Source organism: Neodiprion virginianus, chromosome 4, assembly GCF_021901495.1.
Source record: "Neodiprion virginianus isolate iyNeoVirg1 chromosome 4, iyNeoVirg1.1, whole genome shotgun sequence".
NCBI lineage: Eukaryota > Metazoa > Arthropoda > Insecta > Hymenoptera > Diprionidae > Neodiprion > Neodiprion virginianus.
The window spans coordinates 14,269,809-14,288,404 of NC_060880.1; the positions used below are offsets into that span (position 1 = coordinate 14,269,809).

The 18,596-nt window shown below is 37.9% G+C and overlaps 2 protein-coding genes and 2 long non-coding RNA genes across 9 annotated transcripts; 2 read left to right on the top strand and 2 right to left on the bottom strand.

Annotated features, from left to right (window-relative positions):
* Positions 1-1,498: 1,498 nt before the first annotated feature.
* Positions 1,499-5,902, top strand: LOC124301952 (putative nuclease HARBI1). Of its 5 annotated transcripts, none has more exons than XM_046757625.1 (5): positions 3,358-3,721; positions 3,962-4,199; positions 4,291-4,620; positions 4,899-5,043; positions 5,390-5,902. In XM_046757625.1, exons 2-5 carry the CDS (start codon positions 3,966-3,968, stop codon positions 5,812-5,814), a joined length of 1,134 nt encoding a protein of 377 aa, XP_046613581.1. In that variant the 5' UTR covers positions 3,358-3,721; positions 3,962-3,965; the 3' UTR covers positions 5,815-5,902. The 5 variants fall into 5 exon arrangements, 3 of the variants coding, with proteins under 3 accessions (XP_046613581.1, XP_046613582.1, XP_046613579.1); XM_046757626.1 differs by having other exon boundaries at positions 3,358-3,717; positions 3,918-4,199; XM_046757623.1 differs by having other exon boundaries at positions 3,358-3,717.
* Positions 5,903-12,013: 6,111 nt separating this feature from the next.
* LOC124301968 (uncharacterized) lies at positions 12,014-12,538 on the bottom strand. Of its 2 annotated transcripts, none has more exons than XR_006907596.1 (3): positions 12,497-12,538; positions 12,213-12,387; positions 12,014-12,129 (listed from the first exon to the last, which is right to left on the bottom strand). It is a non-coding gene; the product is annotated as an uncharacterized LOC124301968 (long non-coding RNA). The 2 variants fall into 2 exon arrangements; XR_006907595.1 differs by having other exon boundaries at positions 12,057-12,151.
* Positions 12,539-16,434: 3,896 nt separating this feature from the next.
* LOC124301973 (uncharacterized) lies at positions 16,435-18,437 on the bottom strand. The gene is made up of 2 exons (XR_006907602.1): positions 18,274-18,437; positions 16,435-16,905 (listed from the first exon to the last, which is right to left on the bottom strand). It is a non-coding gene; the product is annotated as an uncharacterized LOC124301973 (long non-coding RNA).
* LOC124301962 (uncharacterized) lies at positions 16,786-17,520 on the top strand. The gene is made up of 3 exons (XM_046757640.1): positions 16,786-16,925; positions 17,036-17,210; positions 17,272-17,520. The coding sequence occupies exons 1-3, from the start codon at positions 16,857-16,859 to the stop codon at positions 17,475-17,477; spliced, it is 450 nt and encodes a 149-aa protein (XP_046613596.1). The 5' UTR covers positions 16,786-16,856; the 3' UTR covers positions 17,478-17,520.
* Positions 18,438-18,596: the final 159 nt, after the last annotated feature.

The window sequence follows — 18,596 nt, forward strand, 5'->3', positions numbered from 1 at the left end:
GATGGATAATCAACGCGTGCGCAATGCAGCGCCAACCTAATAATGATATTATTATTGGCACATTTTCATCCCTACCATCCCTACCCTGTAGCGCGATTCTGTAACTCGTTATGCTGTCGTTATGGACTCATAACGACAAGTTTCGTTATGCTACCGACCGCGTCGCTATTATAACGACAAATGCGATTCTGTACACTATTCTTAGCGAGTTTTGTCGTTATTAGTAACGAAAAGTGTCGTTATGATGTCGTTACGGTGCGAGCGGATAGCGAGGCTCAGAGACCCCCTCGGTACGCTATAACGACCATTGTGGGTACGGTCCACTAAACGCCCGCAACGCCATCGACCACGACCGCTGAAATTGTCGTTCCACTAACGTAAAAACGCCGCGGGCGTTGTAGGCAAATGTTATAGGTGGAACGCATATTTGAGCGCTGTGTGCTCACAATATGGCGGCATAGTGGAAACGCGCAGCTGTGGGGGTTGTGCGTAAATAGTTCGCATGGATTCGCGTGAATTTATAGTTGCGTTTTTTATGAAACGAATGAGAAATAATGACCACTATCAGTATTTTCAGCATCTTCCTGCTGCAATTCCACAACCGTTGCGGCCTTTTCTTGTAATGCACTATTCATTAGTGCCGTTGCAAAGTGTAAATGTGGAATAAAAAAACTCAGTTCGTTAGAAAATGTATTAGAAACGATGAAAATACATGACTGTTCATGAACACATCTATCGCAAGAAATAATTGGAATTGAATGAAACAATATCTCAAATAATTATTTATATTGATATTTAGAAAATATGATGAGTTCCATTTTTTTCAACAAATAGAATGACGCACACAACAAAAAGTTCTATTTGAGTTTAGGATAAGAAAAACGCAATTTTTTCCCAAACCAAAGTTATTCGATTGAAAATTATCTTTTATCTTCAAAATTAAGGGGCCACTAACCACCCATCCTCCACTAACACTTTCACTTCCACTGCAATGTTAGTTTCAGGATTATACAAAGTTATTTGTCTCGTCGCCATTGTTGTTTTTTTCGAATTCCCGCCACGTTTTGGTGAGAGCCCACTCTGACCCACCAATATTTTGTGGGCGATGTGGGCGCGATGTGGTCGCGAACAGTGACGTCATCTATGACGTCGAACGATCGCTCGCGACGACCACGAGCCATAGGTGGAACGATACAGAGGGTGTTACAATCGTTGCGGGCGTTTAGTGGAACGTACCCTATAACGACACTTTGCACACGAGTTAGAGGAGTGGTGTGCGTTTCCCATATTTTTCTCGACTCCGAGAAAGTGCTTCGAAAAGTGCTCCGAAAGTAAAAAATAATTACGCCGTTTGAAATAACCAATAAGTAAGTTGAATTTTCCAGTAATTAGGAATTATCAATGCAGATTGACTTCAGAAAAAATTGTAGAATAGATTTTATTATTTTCTAAAAAAGAATAACATAACCTATAAATTGTAGTATTGCTCCTAAGAACCCACAAAGTTGCTTCCACAAATATAATTATTCATTAATTTCATTAATAATTCATTTCTACTATTAAGTCTATTATTTACGCTGTTTCTTTGATTATCTTCAATCTCAAAGGATCATGGCTATCGAATACCTTGCTTGGGATGTATTCGTTCTTGAGGAAAGATTACGTCGACTCGAACGTCGTGTGGAAAGAAGGCGACTGAGAGATGCTCAGAATCCGTTTCAGCTACCACGAGAAGAGTTTCTCAGCCTTTTTCGCCTGCCTCAAGAAGCTGTGATGAATCTTGGTTAACACCTTAAGCGCAGTCAAAGCGAAAATATTTTTCACTGTTCAGCAAAGCAGCATAGGTTCAGTTTGAGTTTTATATACATAATATGCATATTATATTTAGTCTACTTTTTTCTAAATCAATATATTTTCCATCAGGTGATGCTGGATATCCATTGGAGCCTTGGCTGTTAACATCTCTGGCCAATTTTTCTGAAGATACGCGACAACATCAATATACACAACAACTATGTAAGGCTAGAAGCGTCGTCGAGCGGTTTTTTGGAGTTTTTAAATCTGTATGGAGATGCTTGTCATACCAGCAAGTCTTGATGTACGAACCAGCGTTCGCAGCGAAAATTGTTAATGCGTGTGCAGTACTGCACAACATGAGAGTGCAACTACGATTAAACAATGAAGATAACGAACAACTAGCACCGATAGCTCATCCCGTAGAGAATGATGTTGATCCGATGGATCAAGATGAAGAATACAACAGACGAGGACCACGCGCTTTGGCTCAACGAATTCAACAACAAATTATGAGAGAAAGATTTCCCAACTTCCGTGATGCGGAAGAATAGAATACAGAATATGGAATGATGTTTGTGGTTAAATTGCCAACAAGTATAATGTTTAAAGGTGATGAGAGAAATTAACGACAACAGAGTCAGGGCGGTGTTACGCTCCGACGTACCGCCTTGGCGTACCTTTTTCAAAATTCCATGTTATTTCATTTCTTTAATATCTTCAATGCACAGATATTATTTCATCAAAATCTCATAGGCTCATAGGAGTAAGGCTCCGGTCGAGCAACTCTAGACGCCAGGTTCGATTCCTGGCTCCGTCGTTAATTTTTCAAAATCACCAATTTTTCGAATTTACATTCCTTCAACTATAATATTTACAATTGATTGTACATAAAGAAATATTCAATTGTGTTTTTAAAGTATAACTTTATTTTATAAAAAATATTCACCTTTTTTAACCCGAACAAAAAATAAAAACGCGAAAAATCTTTATTCTAAACTAGACCTCAATTTTTTTTTCAAGTGGTATTGTTTTTAAATAGCTTTGCCTCCATGAAATTAACAAACTCAAAGACTTCTTGAAGTATTGAAAATATTACAGCTACAGTTATGATTTTTAGTAAAAAATGGGAGTAGTTACATAATTTTACTCTTCAGAATATTGGTTTTACGTGAAGAACCCAATGGTGGTCCATGCAAAAAGAATAGTGAGGAAGACGTAGAAGCAGTAAATGCTGCATGGGGATTCGCGACACGTGGTCAAAGGGCTCCTTTTAAGATTATGAGTGCAAATAAATTTTTTTACTCGTATTAAAATTTATTAAAAGTATTAAACGGTGTTAAGATATAATAACAATGGTGATATTTATATTTACAATGTTCACTATACGATGGATTTGCACTGACTGTGACTGAGTGATTGTGCGCGCCTCGATTTAAACCTTCATGCGCGCCACCGCGGCACGAATTTCAGCTATTTTAAGGCGAGTTTCGATAAAATTCTAGTTACTTACTAAGGATTTGTCACAATACGTCACTTCCTGTCGGTATCCATAACGACGATTCGTTATCCCATCTGTAGCGCGATTCTGTAACTCGTTATGCTGTCGTTATGGACTCATAACGACAAGTTTCGTTATGCTACCGACCGCGTCGCTATTATAACGACAAATGCGATTCTGTACACTATTCTTAGCGAGTTTTGTCGTTATTAATAACGAAAAGTGTCGTTATGATGTCGTTACGGTGCGAGCGGATAGCGAGGCTCAGAGACCCCCTCGTTACGCTATAACGACGATTATAACGACACTTTGCACACGAGCTAGAGGAGTGGTGTGCGTTTCCCATATTTTTCTCGACTCCGAGACAGTGCTTCGAAAAGTGCTCCGAAAGTGAAAAATAATTACGACGTTTGAAATAACAAGTAAGTAAGTTGAATTTTGCAGTAATTAGGAATTATCAATGCAGATTGACTTCAGAAAAAATTGTAGAATAGATTTCATTATTTTCTAAAAAAGAATAACATAACCTATAAATTGTAGTGTTGCTCCGAAGAACCCACAAGGTTGCTTCCACAAATATAATTATTCATTAATTTCATTAATAATTCATTTCTACTATTAAGTCTATTATTTACGCTGTTTCTTTGATTATCTTCAATCTCAAAGGATCATGGCTATCGAATACCTTGCTTGGGATGTATTCGTTCTTGAGGAAAGATTACGCCGACTCGAACGTCGTGTGGAAAGAAGGCGACTGAGAGATGCTCAGAATCCTTTTCAGCTACCACGAGAAGAGTTTCTCAGCCTTTTTCGCCTGCCTCAAGAAGCTGTGATGAATCTCGTTAATCTGTTACGTGCAGAGTTGCAGAGTGAACGGGTTATTGGGTTAAGCCCAGAAATCAAGGTAATTTTGGAATTATTGTATTTTTTCGCCTCAAAGAAATCGTGTCAGTAAACCAATGTTCTTGAAATTAACCTTTCAATATTTTTCGCAGGTGTTGGTCGCCATTCGATTTTACGCTCAAGGTTGTTATCAACGGAGTGTCGGCAACCAACAACAATTTAATATCAGCCAGTCATCAACAAGTCGTTGCCTGCATGCTGTTACCGAAGCAATCAACAGGCGCTTGCTTCGTAGATGGGTAAAATTTCCAATGACTGCCATCGATCGGCAGCAAGGAAAGGAAAAGTTTGCAACTGCTCCACAGCCATTTCCGGGTGCAATAGGCGCAATCGACTGTACGTTTGTACACATACTTGCCCCATCGGAACATGAGGAGGCATTCGTCAATCATCATGGCCGGCATTCTTTGAACGTGCAAGCAGTAAGTATGAAGAGAAGAAATATGTCTCCTTAAACATCCATGATGCAGTTCTTCCAAATAAATTCTTTAAATTTTACAATTTTGCTTCAAATTTTATCATTGAAAATGATAAAAATGACAAGAAAAATTACAAATGAGAATTTCAAGTGAAATTGCCTAATTGTGTAATTTTTGTATAAGAATTTATTATAAATTTTAAAGGAATTTCTATTTTATTCCGTGCGTAACTGAATGTAATGTTTTGTCTTTCAACTTCTTTATTATTATTCTTGTTGCAGATTGTTGATCCAGATCTCACAATATTGAACATAAATCCACGATATCCAGGTGCTCGAAATGATGCGTACATATGGAGCACATCACCTATCCGGAGGGCTATGGAATTCCATTATAATCGAGGAGAACGAAGAACTTGGCTAATTGGTAAGTTGTGATGTCATACAGTGTATTTTGCATATATCTGAATGCTGCATAAGCGGCCGAAAAATTGAAAAAAATTTATTTTCAATGACTGTGCTTAGGGTTTTGACCAAGCGGAGTTGTTGTAAAATATTGTCACTCGACTGCGCATAGGGTCTTGACCAAGCGCAGTCAGAGCCACAATACTAACACTACATCGACTGCGCTTGGTTAACACCTTAAGCGCAGTCAAAGCGAAAATATTTTTCACTGTTCAGCAAAGCAGCATGGGTTCAGTTTGAGTTTTATATACATAATATGCATATTATATTTAGTCTACTTTTTTCTAAATCAATATATTATCCATCAGGTGATGCTGGATATCCGTTGGAGCCTTGGCTGTTAACACCTCTGGCCAATTTTCCTGAAGATACGCGACAACATCAATACACACAACAACTATGTAAGGCTAGAAGCGTCGTCGAGCGGTTTTTTGGAGTTTTTAAATCTGTATGGAGATGCTTGTCATACCAGCGAGTCTTGATGTACGAACCAGCGTTCGCAGCGAAAATTGTTAATGCGTGTGCAGTACTGCACAACATGAGAGTGCAACTACGATTAAACAATCAAGATGACGAACAACTAGCACCGATAGCTCATCCCGTAGGGAATGATATTGATCCGATGGATCAAGATGAAGAATACAACAGACGAGGACCACGCGCTTTGGCTCAACGAATTCAACAACAAATTATGAGAGAAAGATTTCCCAACTTCCGTGATGCGGAAGAATAGAATACAGAATATGGAATGATGTTTATGGTTAAATTGCCAACAAGTATAATGTTTAAAGGTGATGAGAGAAATTAACGACAACAGAGCCAGGGCGACTAGGTGGTCTAGTGGAGTAAGGCTCCGATCAAGCATCTCTAGACGCCAGGTTCGATTCCTGGCTCCGTCGTTAAGTTTTCGAAATCACCAATTTTTCGAATTTACATTCTTTCAACTATAATGTTTACAATTGATTGTACATAAAGAAATATTCAATTGTGTTTTTAAAGTATAACTTTATTTTATAAAAAATATTCACCTTTTTTAACCCGAACAAAAAATAAAAACGCAAAAAATCTTTATTCTAAACTAGACCTCAATTTTTTCTTCGGTGCCTAATGCTTTATTGTTTTAAACGTTGCACACATTCCTGCAGGACTCCTGTCAAATTAATCATAATTTGGTCCCGCTCTTTTTTAGATTCGATGAGTGTGCGGAGAATCTCGTTCCTTTCTCTTTCATTCTCGTTTCTCTGCCTGTCATTCTCGGCCATCTTCTCCATTGATTTTGCAAACATCTGTGCAAAAAGAATTTGTTCAGTTATTTTCGACATTGAATTTATCGTAAAATGCCGTTTAATATGTACGATGAAGACAACTTTAAAGATATTTCAATAATAAGTACCTCCATACATGAAACTTGTCTCTCAGCCAGAGTTGCAAAGTCAGTTCGTGACTGTTCCAGCTGTGTGCTGAATCCTCGACGATCTGAAAGATTATTGAAACCAATATTAAATACATGTTTCCATATTTTGTAACAAACAAGTTACGATTTTGTGATACTTACTAGGTCTTGTGACTCTCGAGGCTCTTGCTTGTTGATTAAGGCCACTCGGGCCAGGTTCTGCCAATTCATCTGCTGGAGATGGTGTTGTTGCTGGAGGAGGTGACGGTGGTGGTGGCAATGTAGCATCTATATTTGCATCAGGTATTGAGCCTTCCTCCAAATTTGCCTCCCCGCCATCAACGTTTTCAAGAAATTCTACATCTAAAAAAACACAAAAGTCAAATGAGCGATATGACACACAATTTTTGATTTATTAATAAATAATTAATGGCATACTAAAAACCGATAACTTACTAGTGTAATCGAGAGCACCGGCCTCGACGTAGTCTCGCAAAGTTAAAACGCTGCCATCCTCGTCTAATATGCTGTCGTCTCCTTCTGCCAATAGCTCTATGGCATTTAACTGAAATGGTTTTTATAGAAACAAATGACTTTCCAAAATAATTTTTATGAGATTCGATATTTTGCTTCATCAGTGCAAAACCAATATTACCTGTTCTTCGGGAAAGGCATCAGGGCATTCCACTCCTTCCACGTAATCGAACCCCATAATGCCCATAATTTTCTCTTCTCGTTCTGTCAGTTTTATTTGAGGGCCACCAACATTCCCTGTCCTCGAACGATTTGCTCTAATTCTCGATACTTTTTGCGACACAGTGGTCTTGTTGTCTCGCCACGTCTAGAATAAAAATTTGAAACATTTATTATGAAAAATTACAGATTATATAAAATATGCAAATTTATAAATGCGATATGAAATGATGTGTAAAAGGGTGCAAATTAAAATTTGCAAATTTATTTCTCAAGATTCTGTACGATAAATAAAGGACGTGTTCAGAACAACTCAACGTTGAGTAATGTTGAGCATCGTAACTCAGCGCTAATGTTCGCCAACCAAATTTCAATAAGCACCTTTTAAAGTAACATAATATACTCATATTAACTTACTGATTTCCATGATTTAACGTCTTTCCCTCTCTCATTTTTTCCCATCTTGTTTAGTTCTTCCGCGAGTTGCTCCCACGACGCGGCCAAATCTGATTTTGCATGAAGAGATTGAAATTTCCCTGTTGCAACGTGAGGATGTTGGATAAAATAATCAATCATAAAATCAATTTGGGCTGGCGTGGCCTTCGCCTGTCTCTTCCGTTTGTTTCTAGAGAAAATTAATCAAAATTAGTCACGGAAACATGAACGAATTAAATTTTCACATGTTCATAACCTATAAACCACACAAAACATGACATATAATTCACAACATCACACATAACATGTATTATAAACATCGTAGATTATACTAACTTCCCAACCGAATTCATGGTAACGATGCAAACAAACCAAAAACGCACTTCACTTGAATTAATGTTGATATTTGTATTCACGATGTTTACTGCACGGTGCATTTACACTGACTGTGACTGAGTGATTGTGCGCGCCTCTGTTTATACCTTCATGCGCGCCACCGCGGCACGAATTTCAACTATTTTAAGGCGAGTTTCGATAAAATTCTAGTTACTTACTAAGGATTTGTCACCATACGTCACTTCCTGTCGTTATCCATAACGACGATTCGTTATCCCATTCTGTAACGTCGAAGTGTCGCTATTCGTAGTTACGGAATCGCACCGTCGTTATGAGATTGTCGTTACACGCGGCGAAATTCGTTATCGTAACGATAGCGTTCCGAATCGTTATTCTCATAACGAGTTACAGAATCGCACTACTGTAACGTCGAAGTGTCGCTATTCGTAGTTACGGAATCGCACCGTCGTTATGAGATTGTCGTTACACGCGGCGAAATTCGTTATCGTTACGATAGCGTTCCGAATCGTTATTCTCATAACGAGTTACAGAATCGCACTACAGGCGGGTACAATCCACGGATGGTTCATCACTTTCACAGTCCATTTTGCCAGCATTGCGTTTGGCCTCCTTACCTCTAGTCTCCATGGCCTGGACCATGTGAAGGCCATCTTGGATTTTCAACAAACGACTTTCGGGATCATTTGGCGCACATTTTAAGGCGCCGTTGACCTAGCTCGTAAATATCCATTTCGTGACGTCATAAGCACTTCAGCGCTTCTGGACTTTTAACGTTGAACTAAGACCGCTGATTTCATTAGCCAATTCCGTCAAATCCGACCAATGAAATCACCTACAAACCAAGACAGACTTCTTGTGAATTACCCAGGTAGCATTTCATGCGCCGTCATGTGACGTCGGAACGGTACCTAGTGGAAATCTCCAGATGTTAGACACCGGAAACATTCACACGCAGCTACAGCCAGACTCACATCAGTAGTTTGGGTCACCAATTACCGATTAAGTATTGAAATACACCGGACAACGGGCATTCTGTCGCTCTAATCGAACGAACCGAAGAGGGAGAAATTGTTGGATAAAAGATTTAATTTGGCTTACCTTTTCGAGAGTATTCTGGATGCGATGACTTGTAGATTGGTGAGAGGTTTTAGCGGAATAACTGACTTTAATATTTTGGATATTTTGACTAACTTGGTTTATTTTATAAGTTTTGATATTTAAAAGTCACAAACGCAGAGTTACACTTTGTAAGATCTTAAACTTAGTATGACAAAATGGATTTTAAGTTCGCTGAACTTTTGGGCAGAGTAACGTTGTATGAAAGTTTTAATGCAAAAGGCTAAAGGATTTTACCGCGAGACTGTACCGGAACTAGATGACGAATCTGGAGGTAGAAACACAAGAGGACGATCGAGTGATCGGTCGCCCTTTTTATAGGGGTCGATCGTTGCGCAGAACGATCCCCCTCTCTAGTTTTTTGGTCACCTTTGCGCACCTCCCCTCTTTTTCTAGGAATTTCTAATTAGGTCACGACATCCTCGCGCATACACGCCCGTTATCTTAGTTCTTTAGCTATTACTATATCGTAGGTTTTTACGTATGGTATATCGCTGCTTGGTGTGGTGGTGTAGGTGCGTGGACTTGTTCCGTAGTTCTCCGAACTGCGTGAGCTTTTCGTTGTGGCGCCAGCCCCCTTTGTGGCGCCAGCCCCTTTTGTGGCGCCAGCCCCCTTTCTGGTGCCCCTCAGCCACTTAACTTCTTCCTGTCTACCTCTTAATGTTTTTGCTATCTTGTTCGTTACAAAGCCCATATTTCATTCTGGTTACCTGTCGTTTGTTAGTTTTATAGCTATATCTATATAGAATTACATATGTATTATAGTCGACTACTGTCGTTGTTAACCTGGAGTACAATAGCAATTGTTTATGAACATAGTTTGTTATTTGTTTAACATTGTTAGAATCGCGCTGCTGCGAATATCCTTAGTTGTTTGTGTTATAATTATCTTAACAGATTTAGAGTATTTAGTAATTTGATGATTCATAGCTTTAGAGCAGGTTTACATGTGTGCTTTTGTATATGATTCCCTTCTGTAGTTGTTAATTCTTATATTGATATAAATCGGCTTGGAAGCTTCTAGAACGTTTTCGTTTCGTCGGTAAGTTTCCTAATGTATTCTCTAGGTAAGGCTCTGTATGGTTCCACATTGGAGATCTGCATTGCCTTCAAAACGTAGCGCGTGTTGCCTACAATACGGCGTTGCGGAATAAGGTATAGTTCATGCTGGGTAATTAGCATTCACGGTTTGATGGTTTTGCAGTCTCTGGTTTTGTGGGTTATTGCAGCAGTGCTATCTTTACATTATATTGGTTATGCGTTTATCTATGGTTTTACAGTCTTCTATACTCCAGGCTATATAGTGAAGCGTATATTGCTTATAGTATAGCTCTCAGCTCCAAATGCACAAATGGCATTGTTGAGTGCTATATAATAATTGGGTATAATTGTGTTAGTTAATTATAGTGTTAATATGATATATAATAACGCATAATAGTATTATAGTTCTCTGTAGTACGAAGATCTCGTAACATGGTTTTTAAGCCTTGGCTAGTGAATTTCATAGTTATTTCCATCTAGGGATATTCCAAATAGTTAGACAGTTGTTTTAATTTCTTATGGTTACAAGATTCTCGTACTTCGAGTTTGGTTAGTTGATAAAAGTAACATGCAGTAATAATAGTCGATAAAACATACGGACGTTCCGGTCGGATGTTACAGTCAGATCATGCAAGATCTTGATCGGCAGCGCCATGCGGCAGAATAATGCATGATTGCTGTATGGCGACGCAAAACCAGACAAAACCACTGATGACAAAACAAGCGAGCAAACAGCAAAGCTGCATGGGACTGTCAAACAGACCCAGGTAGCATTCTGTCGCAAGTTCACGTTATGGTCGTCACGTGGCGCGTGCATGGCTCTGGCGGCAGACCACTATCTGCCTGTTTCCGCAGTTGTAGGAAGACGTGCGCATGTGTGCTTTCGACAGAAGCTTGCTGCAGATCATGCATGATTCTCGAAGGGTCTGCCGGCATTTACGAAGAGCAGAATGCACAGGTTCTCATCGGCAAAAAAAAAAAAAGAAGAAAACTATATATTGCAAGATTTTCTCATTTATTTCAAATATAAAGTTCAAAATCACAGAACATGGCAGGTCATTCGTTGACTATAATCGTTATACTATATAATTATATTAATATTTATATTTTATATTATTAATATGCGGCTATAGTAAAATATATGATATATTACACCCATATACATATATAGGTATAATATAAGTCTTCATATTTTTTACTTTTACTTAAAGATAATTAGTCATAAACGTGTTACAGTTACTCGCGAGCAAAAATGAACAAGAAAAACACTGACTCACAAATCTATGTCTACAACAAGACTAGAAGAGAGGGTCTCTTCTACTGTTGTACAGTTATTAATATAAATATGTCTTTAGTTACATTTTTATACGTTGTAGCTTAAAATTATTAACTACAGTTTATAATAGTATCGATAAACTGATATCAAATGAGTAGAACAGTAGATAATAATGAAGTGTTTAAAATCAAAAAATAAAAATTAATACTTTATATAAATGTCAGAAGACTAAAATTTATACCAGATACCAAAAGCGTCTACAGTATCTAAATGTTAGCTATGTTAGTACAAACCCGCCGCATTTGTTGATATAGGTATAATGTTTCATTGGAAAACATATAGTTACATGTCATTTGTGGATATCACAGCTGCAGTACCAATTATAAATACTATGCTTGAGCATAAACATAAAAACTAACATCACAGCTATACGTACTAAAATATTTCTTAGTCAAACGAAGTACATAGGTACGTATGTTTGAATACACGTAGGATCTTTAATAGGCAAATTGTGGGTCTCTTATTCCGCAGTGTCATTGTCCTGGGTGTTCAACCTCGTAACGATGAGCCATTTCAGCCATATATTTTTGTCTGCGACCCTCCACATGGACAGCGAATGGCACGTCGTTTTGCATCCTGCAATCTTTTTCGTGCGCCTCGAATTGCCTCTTGCATCAGTCTCGCAAATTCTGTACGATCATGTGGCTGTGGTATTGTTCAACACTCACGTAAAGCATCTGCGTAAACAATCATCGAAACCTTGCATTGAATATAGGGTAACGTATTATTAGTCAATAACGATAATCTTAGTCATACACACCAAAAAATACCTTTCCGATACAGGTATTAAATAACGGTCGGAGATTCTCTTTATCTGAAACAGACTTTCCAGTCCAAGAGAATTTTTGTGTCAGGCTATCCGTCATGGCTTCCTTCAGAAATTGGTTGAGAGCATCTCTAGCTGTGACACCACCAACGTTAATAAGATAGTGTCTCTGAAATCCATATCACTCGTTTTTAAACTTGCAATAAATATCACTGAAATTAGTTACCACCCGAGAAAAAATACACTATCGGGTGATGTGATAAAACTATAATGCTTACTAGAGATCGTTGTCTTTCAGGATCTTCTTCAAACTCTTAAATACCTCCAAGGTATCAACCCGGAGCATCAGCTATGAAGCATCTGAATTTTATTTTTACTAAATGATTCTTGAAGTGGATACCACCGCTGGCGAAAACCTCTTGGACTTCATTTGTGAACATTTTAAAGAAATTGTTCCGGTCTTTTGGCTTACCCTTCCCATAATAGACACCTGCGATAAGTATAGAGCTATCAGGAATATTTATTATTCGGAACTGGATAGGCCAATACTGAGTTGAACCGTCTTTTGCACCAGCAGCTCCATCAGTACTAACGGGCTATTCCGCGTCAACCGGATCAGTCATCTCTCAGATATTTTTTTAATTTGGCATGTGGATTGTGTAGGGGGAGTTAGATTTTTGTGCCAAAGCGCGGATCTCATAATGCAAAATTCAATTTTTTATTAACAATAACAAATTAGACTCCCATTTTTTTCAAAAATTCATAACTTTGGCAAAAAGTTAGATACAATATATTTTTTTTTTTTCAAATTACGCGGAAAGCTCCATAGAATTCAAAAAAAAATACGAAATGGTAAAAAAAAGTTGTTATCAATTGTTTATTTAACAATTAATTTTTCAAAGATTTTTAAAACAGTGACTGACACGATCAAAAAATTTTTTTAAAATTCTGACATGTTCCTTGAACTGTACTACAACCTGTGAATTAATTCCAGAGGGGTGTTTTTTTTCGTTTTCGAGTAAAAAATCATTAAAGGTGTCGATGCGCGTGAAATTGCGGCGCGCCGAGTCTCTACGTAATGGCGGGCGGCCGGTTGCCGTCCACCGCTACCCCGCGGTGGCGTCGCAGCGTTATTTTAGAGTCATTTTCACGATGTAGGACATGATTGGAGAATCTGAAAAAAATACTGTACCTTCACAAGGCTTGCTCAAAGCGATAAGTGAAGTTTCAGGAATGTGTTTTTCACCGTTTTTTTATTACAGAGATTCAAAATAACGGTTACACACCATGAGAGTGCACATAAATGATAATAATTACATAACTTGCTACTTATTTTAAAATAGAAACACATTCCTGAAACTTCACTTATCGCTTTGAGCAAGCCTTGTGAAGGTACAGTATTTTTTTCAGATTCTCCAATCATGTCCTACATCGTGAAAATGACTCTAAAATAACGCTGCGACGCCACCGCGGGGTAGCGGTGGACGGCAACCGGCCGCCCGCCATTACGTAGAGACTCGGCGCGCCGCAATTTCATGCGCATCGACACCTTTAATGATTTTTTACTCGAAAACGAAGAAAAACACCCCTCTGGAATTAATTCACAGGTTGTAGTACAGTTCAAGGAACATGTCAGAATTTTAAAAAAATTTTTTGATCGTGTCAGTCACTGTTTTAAAAATCTTTGAAAAATTAATTGTTAAATAAACAATTGATAACAACTTTTTTTTACCATTTCGTATTTTTTTTTGAATTCTATGGAGCTTTCCGCGTAATTTGAAAAAAAAAAAATATATTGTATCTAATTTTTTGCCAAAGTTATGAATTTTTGAAAAAAATGGGAGTCTAATTTGTTATTGTTAATAAAAAATTGAATTTTGCATTATGAGATCCGCGCTTTGGCACAAAAATCTAACTCCCCCTACACAATCCACATGCCAAATTAAAAAAATATCTGAGAGATGACTGATCCGGTTGACGCGGAATAGCCCTAACATCGATTTCTAAGATATTAGGTATGGCATATGTGTGTTTCGACAGTTCTTTTAAAATTCCAGCAACAAAACCTACATGCCAATATTTTCCGGGTTCAACATCAATCAATTCAACGCGACGATTGCAAGTCCCAATCAATGTTCTTACATCTTGTGGAAGAGAGGCCAAACAGCGATGTGATCTGAGAACTGTAAGTATTGAGTTCGCCTGGACATTGTTGATGTTATTCTCAATAAAACAATCAGCTAACTGTGTTCAAAAGCAATTTTTTAATCGAATACTGCCTTCTTCACCCATAGACTGACTGTTACTATCGTCTTCACAGATAGCATCTGAATCTGAACACTCATATTCGGAAGAATTATCTTTCGCCTCGTGAGCTAAGTTATTCCAAGTAACCGAACTTTGCGGTTCGTGAGGAGGACTGTCATTTGGTAAAATAGATGCTACGACGTTTCCATTATTCAAAGATATTTCCTCAGAACTATCATTATTGACGATATTGCAACGTAAGTAAGGATTAGCATCGGCATGCGTCGCCATTCTACGGTCATTTAAACGATTACGCCGTTGCCTTTGTGTGAGTTGACTAAAGGGGTTTCGTTTCAGCCTAATCATGATTCAGGCATGTATATAGACAAGCTACAGAAATTATTAATAATATTGCATATATAGTTATAGTAGAGGCAACAAATACAAATCTTTGAGAATTACGGTACTTGAAATTTGACGAAATATCACTTTCGTACGTAAAAGTAATAGCAATGGCCAAAAATTTAATTTAAAAAGTGAGCTAATATAGGTAATATTGTATTATATGTCAACGTTTGAACCCGACATGCAAGTCTCCATATGTGCATTAATTTTGAAAGATAATTTGAAACGACACTTACTCTGTGAAATGAAGTATTGTGTTTCTTTTTGTTTTCCTTCCAGCACCGCGTGTACGTCTTACGGCTGATAAAATGTCGTCGACAATATCTTTACACGTTTTACTGGGATGCCCAAGCTTCCCCGGTTCCCGCTATTATTGTATGTAATATATAGGGTATAAGCATCCTGCGCGCACGTGCGGGAAGGTTGCGAAGTACGAAGAACAGAATTCCGGCAGACGTCGCATGAATGCTGCAGCAAGCGCTGTTAGGCAGTCCCTTACAGCTTTGCTGTTTGCTCGCTTGTTTTGCGTCGCCATACACCAATCATGCATTATTCTGCCGTATGGTGCTGCCGATCAAGATCTTGCATGATCTGACGGCGCATGAAATGCTACCTGGGTTGCTGCAGATTCATGCGACGTCTGCCGCAATTATGTTCTTCGTACTTCGCAAGCTTCCTACACGTACGCGCAGGATGCTTATACCCTATATATTACATACAATAATAGCGGGAACCGGGGAACTTGGGCTTCCCAGTAAAACGTGTAAATATATAGTCGACGATATTTTATCAGCCGTAAGACATACACGTGCTGGAAGGGAAACAAAAAGAAATGCATTACCTCATTTCACAGCATAAGTGTTTCAAATTATCTTTCAAAATTAATGCACATATGGAGAACTGCATGTCGTGTCCAAATGTTGTCATATAATACAATATTACCTATATTAGCTCACTTTGTAAGCTAAATTTTTGGCCATTGCTATTACTTTTACCTACGAAAGTGATATTTCGGCTAATTTAAAGTCACGTAATTCTCAGAGATTTGTATTTGTTGCCTCTACTGTAACTATATGCAATATTATTAATAATTTCTGTAGCTTGTCTATATAGATGCCTGAATCATGATTAGGCTGAAACTAAACCCCCTTGGTCAACTCACAAAGGCAACGGTGTAATTGTTTGAATGACTGTAGAATGGCGAGGCATGCCGATGCTAATCCTTATTTACGTTGCAATATCGTCAATAATGATAGTTCTGAGGAAATATCTTTGAATAATGGAAACGTTGTAGCATCTATTTTACCAAATGATAGTTCTCCTTACGAACCGCAAAGTTCAGTTACGTGGAATAACTTAGCTCACGAGGCGAAAGATAATTCTTCCGAATATGGGTGTTCAAATTCAGATGCTATCTGTGAAGATGATAGTAACAGTCAGTCTATGGGTGAAGAAGGCAGTACTCGATTAAAAAATTGCTTTCGAACACAGTTAGCTGATTGTTTTATTGAGAATAACATCGACAATGTTCAGGCGAACTCAATACTTACAGTCTCAGATCACATTGCTGTTTGGCTTCTCGTCCAGAAGATGTAAGAATATTGATTGGGACTTGCAATCGTCGCGTTGAATTGATTGATGTTGAACCCGGAAAATATTGGCATGTAAGTTTTGTTGCTGGAATTTTAAAAGAACTTTCCAAACACACATATGCCATACCTAATATCTTAAAAATTGATGTTAGTACTGATGGAGCTGCTGGCGCAAAAGACGGTTCAACTCAGTATTGGCCTACCCAGTTCTGAATAATAAATATTCCTGATAGCTCTATACTTATCGCAGGTGTCTATTATGGGAAGAGTAAGCCGAAAGATCCGAACAATTTCTTTAAAATGTTCACAAATGAAGTCCAAGAGGTTTTCGCCAGCGGTGGTATCCACTTCAAGAATCATTTAGTAAAAATAAAGTTCAGATGCTTCATAGCTGATGCTCCGGATTGATTCCTTGGAGGTATTCCAAGAGTTTGAAGAAGATCCTGAAAGACAACGATCTCTAGTAAGCGTTTATAGTTTTATCATATCACCCGATACTGTATTTTTTCTCGGGTGGTAACTAATTTCAGTGACGTTTATTGCAAGTTTAAAAACGAGTGATATAGATTTCAGAGACACTATCTTATTAACATTGGTGGTGTCACAGCTAGAGATGCTCTCAACCAATTTCTGAAGGAAGCCATGACGGATAGCCTGACACAAAAATTCTCTTGGACTGGAAAGTCTGTTTCAGATAAAGAGAATCTCCAACAGTTATTTAATACCTGTATCGGAAAGGTATTTTTTGGTATGTATGACTAAGATTATCGTTATTGACTAATAATACGATTCGATGATTGTTTACGCAGATGCCTTACGTGAGTGTCGAACAATACCACAGCCACATGATAGTACAGAATTTGCGAGACTGATGCAGGAGGCAATTCGGGGCGCACAAAAAAGATTGCAGGATGCAAAACGACGTGCCAATCGCTCTGTCCATGTGGAGGGTCGCAGACAAAAATATATGGCTGAAATGGCTCATCGTTACGAGGTTGAACACCCAGGACAATGACACTGTGGAATAAGAGACCCACAATTTGCCTATTAAAGATCCTACGTGTTAAGAAATATTTTAGTACGTATAGCTGTGATGTTAGTTTTTATGTTTATGCTCAAGCATAGTATTTATAATTGGTACTGCAGCTGTGATATCCACAAGTGACATGTAACTATATGTTTTCCAATGAAACATTATACCTATATCAACAAATGCGGCGGGTTTGTACAAACATAGCTATAAAATAGCTAACATTTAGATACTGTAGACGCTTTTGGTATCTGGTATAAATTTTAGTCTTCTGACATTTATATAAAGTATTAATTTTTATTTTTTGATTTCAAATACTTCATTATTATCTACTATTCTACTCATTTGATATCAGTTTATCAATACTATTATAAACTGTAGTTGATAATTTTAAGCTACAACGTATAAAACATATTTATATTAATAACTGTACAACGGTAGAAGAGACCCTCTCTTCTAGTCTTGTTGTAGACATAGATTTGAAAGTCAGTGTTTTTCTTGTTCATTTTTGCTCGCCAGTATCTGTAACACCTTTATAACTAATTATCTTTAAGTAAAAGTAAAAAATATGCAAACTTATATTATACCTATATATATATATGGATGTAATATATCATATATTTTACTATAGCCGCATATTAATAATACAAAATAGAAATATTATTATAATTATATAGTATAACGACCTGCCATGTTCTGTGATTTTGAACATTATATTTTAAATAAATGAGAAAATCTTGCAATATATAGTTTTCTTTTTTTTTTATTTGCCAATGAGAACCTGTGCCTTCTGCTCTTCGTGAATACCGGCAGACCCTTCGAGAATCATGAATGATCTGCAGCAAGCTTCTGTCGAAAGCACACATGCGCACGTCTTCTACAACTGCGGAAACAGGCAGATAGTGGTCTGCCGCCAGAGCCATGCACGCGCCACGTGACGACCATAACGTGCACTTGCGACAGAATGCTACCTGGGTATGAACGGACTCCTATTATCTGAAAATTTTCTGGTCGAATCGTGCCATATTTACGGAAAAATGAACTGATGGAATAGGATTTCCCGGATTAGATATGTCCTTTTATACGTCTTTATCTTCCTGTCGG